Raw genomic sequence first — 7,543 nt, forward strand, 5'->3', positions numbered from 1 at the left:
GCAACATTGCGTTGTGTAGCATCGCGTATACAAACGAATGAACGTGGAGACTGATGTTTGTATATATGAATTAACTTTATATGTGTGTATATATATGTCGCAGTCTTGAAATATGTAACGTAAAAATACGAAACACATAGAATATTCCATTCATTGTATTAAATTATTTTAATTAATAGCTATTATTGTGATTCATTTCGTGGATGTATAGTATTAACGTCAAACAAAATAAGGTAATTAATCCATTTGATTAAGATATTTTCTAAAAAAATATTGTAACTTGAATTTTGACGAATGATGCGATTTGTTTCAATCTGATTATATCTATATAAATGTATAACATATTACTAAGTTTAATTGTTTTTGTGAATTTATTGTTAAAGTAATAATTTAAATGTTAGGTTGGATGTATAATTATTTCATAAAAAATTATTGAATCTTTTATATGCAAAAAATATCTGCGTTTATGACTCTCATTTGCCTTGAGTATAATTAAAACTATAAAAATATTATATAATTCTTAAACCAGACTTTTCACAAAAGTAGCTGATCTTCCTCAAGCCATCTTACAAAAAATGTTACAGCATTTAAAATCTCTTTCTCAATTCTTGAACGAAGAAATAACATTCAGGATGTCTTGGAAAAAAAAAAAAAAAAAAAAACAGCATTTGAATTCAATTAAATTACCATTATGAATGTGACGTAACACACAAGTATAAAATTAATTCACAAGTTCTATTAATTAAATCGTATCATGTTCCAAGGTTGTTTTCAACTACGTTCTTCAATACAAACGTGATTGTAAGTGCCGATCTGAAGGGGTTCAAAGATACACCCGAGAAAGTATCTATACGTGTGTCGAACGCGCGGGGAAATCTTTGTCGGCGCGAGAGAGAAAGAGAGGAAAAGATTGAAGCGGAGAAGCAGAAGAAACGAACGTACTCGGCGTTCGTGTAATTAATGCGGCACGATTAAGCACGAAACGAGTAGGTTCCGGCGGCGATGTGGTTACGTTTTGTTTTAAAAGCGGAGAGTCGGAGATGTTTAGCGCCCTGCTGGGGGCAATCCTGTTCGCTGTGGGGGGTCCTGGCACCCGCGACCCCTCCTTCCTCACTCTACCCTAACGATGCCAGGAGGCTCTAATCTCCCGTACGTCTAGGCGAGATTCCGAGGTATAGGCGGACGGTACACGCGAAACGCGCGCGCACCATTCGGCTTGGAGCCTCCTCCTCGAACAACAAAAATGGAAATATAAATATGAGGATTGTAATCGATTATTGCGCAATCGTAAATCTCACGCTTTAGCCGCTCGTAGATTCGCTCCCAGAGGCAGGATGATTGATTTAAATGATATTGTTGGGAGCACACGTTTAATTCGAATCATTAAAATCTATTAATTATACATACGCGCGCGTAACGTGAAAACAAGGCCTGAAATCTGTTTCTAGCTATTTAAAAACGCTGACGACACCTCAAATAATCCTGTTATTTCACACTGAGAAAAAAAAGTTGTTAACTTGAACTAATTAAATTTCTTCAGCTCATTGTGCATTTAACTTAAATACATGAAATATTTCAAATACTTCAATACATGAAATACTTCAGTTTACGCATTTATATATTTAACTTAAATACATTAATACTACTTGAACTGAAGAAAATCTAATCAAGTTGTTAGTCGAGTTAACAACTTTTTTTTTCTCAGTGCATAGCACCTGTAATTTCTCTTTACAGCGAAAAGCGATCGCGCGAGTGATCACGGACTCGAATATCAAATCGAAATCTCAGATCGAGCAAACGATCAGATCGAAATCATTTTCTCGATAGCGAGCTACCAGGGTAGGATCTCACGGAACGCGCTCGCAGTCGCCGCCGCACCGCCGCGCCGGTTGTGAACCAATGATCGAGGCTGATCGTCAAATCGCTAAGTCATCCGGGCATACGTCTATCCTCGTCCGCGCGATGACGAGGCCGCACCGTGACGAACCGTATTGGGAGTGTCTACATCGCCCGGCGGTACTTTTGATTCCCAAATCCGTGATGCTGCCGAGAGCCGGAGCCGCGGCAATATGTGGAACGCGCGGTCGTTCTATTCGACGCGAGTGCACGCCGACGGAAAACGAGGCAAATCTCTCCTCGTAAGTGGGAAAAACGAGCGAGCGCCGTGTAAGGTCTCGCCTATTACGCGACCTTATAGCCCGATGAAGAAAATGAAGAGGAGAGACATTATTTTCCAATACCACCGTTCATATTCCTCCAACGTAACGTGCTATTTCTTCGGCGCGTATAAAGAATAAACTGTTAGAAGATCGAAAGTAACGATGAACAGTAAAATTACAAAATATATATTGAAACAAAAAAAACAATTCACACGCAGTAGAAAACTTTTTGTACTTATGTTTTGAATTATGTTCATGAAAAATTCAACACAGAAATTTTAACAAGAATCGTTTTCAATCTAAACGCAAAATGTTCTATTGTGTAAGATAAATGAATAAAATATAGGTACGTGTCAACATATTATAAACGAAAATTTTACTGAAGAAATACGTTTTCACAGTCTGTTTCCAAATTATGCCAAAGCATTTTACATTTTTCGTGTGAATTTTTTTACATAATATTACTTTTTAATGTATTCATTTTGTGTTAAATTAACACAAGAGTTTAAGTGAATTGTTTAAAACGATACGTGTTAAATTTAACACAAATTATTCAACCGTGTATAGATTCATCAGTTTGACAAAAAATGGTCTAACAATATTAATTATTTTACAATTTGATTCGTACATACGTGTATGTCTGTAAAAACGATTAATGTTACAAGAAATACCTAGTCAAGTGTATAAATTGAACAGTTTTAGAAAAATAAATTCATAAAGACGACGAATTGAAATTCAATCCAGAAGTCGTTGAAATGGCAGTCAGGGAGTGAGAAAACTTTGCAGAAGATGGAGAATCGTTCGCACGATTACCTGACGAGAATTCTCGCTACAAGTATCTCGAGAGTCGCGCGCTTCTGAAGCGGTAACACGAAACATCTCCCTCACCGGAAACGATAAAAGACCTCAAGGGATAGCTTTCAGGATAGATGGCCGCTTCTCGAAAAGTTCTACTCGAACAATCGACGTAACGAGCCGCGCTTGGAATTCGCAGCCGTTCTTTACCGCGGAAACGCGATGATACAAAAATCCGGAATCGCAGCAGGTGCTTGCGCGCGGAGAGATTGGATAAGTTGAATTGTTGTTGTCCTTAGCCGTTCGTCATTGCGATCAGTCACGAGACGCGTCTCCTCCCGTGCGCTTTCTTTTTCTTTCCCTTGCGCGACCTGATATTAAAACGAAATCGGCGATACGTTATTTGCGTTCGGACGCGCACGGCATAAAATCGACCCAACAACCAGCGATAGAACGGCGGAGGCATGAAAAAGCGACGGAAAAAGGGAAAAGAGAAGAGGAACACGGATTGAAGAAGGAGCGAGGAGGAGAGGACTTCCGCTGAACTGATTAGAGCTCCGGGTCTCTTCGAGGAAGCCTCGCGTTGGAATGGAATGCAATGCGCTGGAACCCGGTGGACGCACATCACGAACGGCGATTCGCGATTTGTTGTCCAATTTCTATTTACGAGTATTAGAATTCAATCTTCGTTGGATTTTACGTCCGTGTCAAATTCTGATTTGTTCAAAGAGCATTTAAGGCATAAAACAGAGCAATAACGTTGTTACATTTTTCATAACTGAGACCAGTAAAATCGTGAAAACATTTTACGTACGCTGAGAAAACAATTTGATAATAATTATAAAATTAAAACCGAAATAACAACTACTGAACTTTTTAATGAAATAATTTTAATTAAACGTTCGATTAATATAAACAAATATTTAATAATACTGAGTAACCGTTCAATAATCGATTGGTTACTATTACGTTTGGTTATTATTGATATAATTATTAAATAATTACTAAATATTTGGTTACATTAATTGAAATACTTAATTAAAATATTTAATTGAAATTATTTCACAAAAACTTGGTTATCAATTTTTTTTCTTATATTTTTGTCATTTTGTAAAAAGAAAAAATTTAAAGTTTCGCGTCTCGCTAAAATAATCGGGCATGATAATTGATATAAGGTACAGTCTTATTCATTTCCGCTTATTTATATCATTTCTAACAGTGTATACATTTGCAATTATTAAACGCTGCAATTAAGCAATTACTGCATCAACTGTACGATAATCATAAAGATAGGAAGTTTCAAATTTTGAGCAGAGTATTAGCGTTATTTTTATATGTTCGTATCACATTCTTTCAATGCGTTATTTATAAAAATGCGTACATCGAGAGTTTTTGACACGCAGCGATACCGATTCCGAGTATCTCGAATTGCCAGAAACGAAAAGTGGGCCAAGGGATCGCTAACCTAACGGTTTTACGACAGCCGATATTTTGTTAATTTTCGAGGAGAAACGTAAAATTCAGGTAGTGAGACAGATGAGAGAAGAGGAGAAAAAGAGAGGAAGGTAGAGAGGGAAACGCGCGGACGAGCAGAGATCTCTGCCTCGCAGCAGTGCTCGGTTTCCTTGGAGCATCAACGGTAATGATACGCTGCTCTCTACCTTCCTGAAAAAGGGGAGAATGCGTCACTGTAACCGGAATTCGAACTCTCGCGAATCAACAACTTCCAAGGAAGAAAGTACCTATCGATTACTTTTCTGACCCGGAATCGAACGAACGACTTTCTTGAAACTCTTAAACGGAATCTAAATCTTTGCTTCTAATATTTTTTTATTCTTTTTGCGATAATTACGAAAGCAATCGGCATTACGTTTAAAATTCATAATAAAGAATTATTATATAAAATGTTATCAAGTACTAGATGTAAGATAAATATTAAATGATTAGTAGAAACAGCGGAAACGATTCCAATTTATCGATTAAAAATTATATTTAAATTTCTTCTATTACGAAACAGATCGATAAAAAAAAAGCGAAATGTTCGTTTTGTTACGATCGAATGCGCAGATATGCAGCTGATCACTAATTGCGTAATGCGAAGGATTCCGAAGGTCGCAAAAGGAATTCTTCCGGGCTGCGCTGTTATCGCCGCGGCCCAAGAGCCTTCCACGAACGACACAGCGCCTAATCAGACCGCTCGTTCATCATGTGTTCCAGGTCTGGTTCCAGAACCGGCGGGCCAAGTGGCGTAAGCAGGAGAAGGTCGGGCCCCAGGCGCATCCGTACACTCCGTACCCACCACCGTCGGCGGTCGTGGCGCCGACCTTGCCGAACCCCTTCACCCACCTGGCCAACTTCCCGCACAGGAAGCCCTTCGACGTCTTTCGCTATCCGCCGCTGGGTCACGGCCCGGTTCTCCCCGGTAGTTACGCCGCTCATCCCTTTCATCGAGCGCCGCCACCGCTGCTGCCGCCCGGCATGCCCCTGCCCTACACGTCCGCCGCCTCCTTCCAGAATTTGCTAGCGAACATATCGGCGGCGCAGCGACCGAAGCTGGTGCGCGGCTCGCCACCCCCGCCCCCGCCACCTGCATCCGCGATCGCTCTGTCGCATCCCCCGGTGGCACCCCCGCCCCCGCCCCCGCCGACAGCCACCTCGCCGCAGAGCTCACCTACGGGTAGCGTGGGACTGCCGGACATCGACAGGAGGACCAACAGCATCGCCTCGCTGAGACTCAAGGCCCGCGAGTACGAGATGCATCTGGAGATGTTGCGTAAGAGCGGCGATCTCATAAGTTGAAACGCTGCCGATCGGATGCGACAGACAACGAGCGCGAATTCTGTCCTGAATCGATTCGGACGGTCATGGATCAAGGGATCCGCGTGGAGAACATCGGCAGGTTGAGTCAAGTGGGGTGAACTCGTCAAGTTCTTAGGGGCACACTTAAAATCGACGTTTGCCCAATGTGACGCGGGATCTCAACAAAATATCAAAATACTTGATCGAACGCGAAATTCGACTGTATATGGCAATTTTAGGTTGTGCAAAACGCCACATTGGTCAGACTGTGATTCGAGTGCAGTTGATCGGTCCGCTATCGACAATCGCGACGAACTTAGGAAAATGCGTGATCGACTTTCGCGGCAAACGAACTGTATGTAGTGAGTGCTGGTACGTTTGTTAGACGGAACAGATTCTTTAGTATCGAAAAATGGAATGTGAAAGGTATGTGATAAGTTCCGTTTCCCGTCAAAACATGAATTATCGAATCAACGATACGATTTTTATGTGTTTATTTCCAGTACGCTTTACGCGGCAAAAAGTATATTTTGAGAAAATTGTTAGTGTAGACGGTTAAATATGATTCTCCAACATCGCAATTTATGCATCATTTTTCTCTATCCGCATGCGATAAAAACTAAAATTACTATATTTTACATTGATTCGAATCATTGATTATTATTTTTCTAACATTCCACGTGTGTCGATTTGTAACCTGTTGCAATCTTTCCGATTTCATGCTGATCGTATCAACTAATGAAATAATTCGATTCGATCAGAACCAATGGAAATTTATATTAAAAAAAAAATAAAAAAAAAATAAAAAAAATGGAAGAACTCTACTGACTTTTTTGAAAAATTGATAGTTTACTTTGCAAATGTAATTAATAATGAATAAAATTTATTACGATGCATATTTTTCAATTTTTTTTTGTTTATACACATATGTGATTAGTTATAATCCATGACATCGTTCCACAACATGAAACAAAAAGGAACCCGGAGCAACGTGAACGAAAGCAAGGAAGAGTGAAATTACCGTTACTCATGTACATCGCACTGTGTATATATAGTTTACAGTATTCCGTATGCGAGCAAATTAATAGAACTGTGCAAATCGAGGGACTTGCTCGCGCAAGTGCATCGCGTGGTACATCGTTTGAATCTGTTTCATATGCATTGAGAGGTAGGTTTCTTAATTAGTTCGCATAGCCGGTAATCACGTCAGCTTCTATTAAGACCAGTATCATACACGTTGAATTTATCACGACGGATTAGCATTTTGGTTGCGGTAAGAAATTTTTCTTTTTATATAAAGTTGTTCGGTCAATTTATTGTAGGACGTGTGAGATACTAGTCTGACGCAATGCTGATCGTTTTAAATATGCGTGAAACAGATATTAATTCTAGCAGGATCAAATCCCGAATAGAAAGGCGGCGAGCTCCGTTAAAATCATATTTTATTTCATCAAATGATATAAATAAATGTAATATCATAAAATAATAAACGAATATGTGAATAAAATTTATGTGTGGTTATCTGATTAATGTTAAAAAATTCAACTGTGAATTTTAGATGAGTCTTTTTAGTGTAATATTAAATTTCATATAAAACTTTTTGGTTTAATATTAAATTTAGAATAAAAGCTGAAAAACAAAAGTCAAAATTTTTGAAATTTTAGTTAAAGCTTTGAAATTTATTTTTAGAAGAATGTTATATTTGAAAAAAATTGATCTATAAATTTAAATACTCTTTGTCATGTTTATAATTTTAAAAAATTTATATTTATATTTATATTTAAAAGAAT

The 7,543-nt window shown here is 38.7% G+C and overlaps 1 protein-coding gene across 1 annotated transcript in view; it reads left to right on the top strand.

The window, feature by feature from the left end:
* LOC105205013 (homeobox protein aristaless) overlaps nt 1-7,260 on the top strand; it is a 149,682-nt gene extending 142,422 nt beyond the window's left edge. The window contains exon 4 of the mRNA XM_011174304.3: nt 5,172-7,260. Within this exon, the coding sequence (XP_011172606.1) occupies nt 5,172-5,753 (582 nt within the window). The 3' untranslated portion in view covers nt 5,754-7,260. The remainder of the gene's footprint in view (nt 1-5,171) is intronic.
* The last annotated feature ends 283 nt before the right edge of the window (nt 7,261-7,543 follow it).

The sequence above is a fragment of the Solenopsis invicta genome, chromosome 7 (assembly GCF_016802725.1).
Source record: "Solenopsis invicta isolate M01_SB chromosome 7, UNIL_Sinv_3.0, whole genome shotgun sequence".
Classification (NCBI taxonomy): domain Eukaryota; kingdom Metazoa; phylum Arthropoda; class Insecta; order Hymenoptera; family Formicidae; genus Solenopsis; species Solenopsis invicta.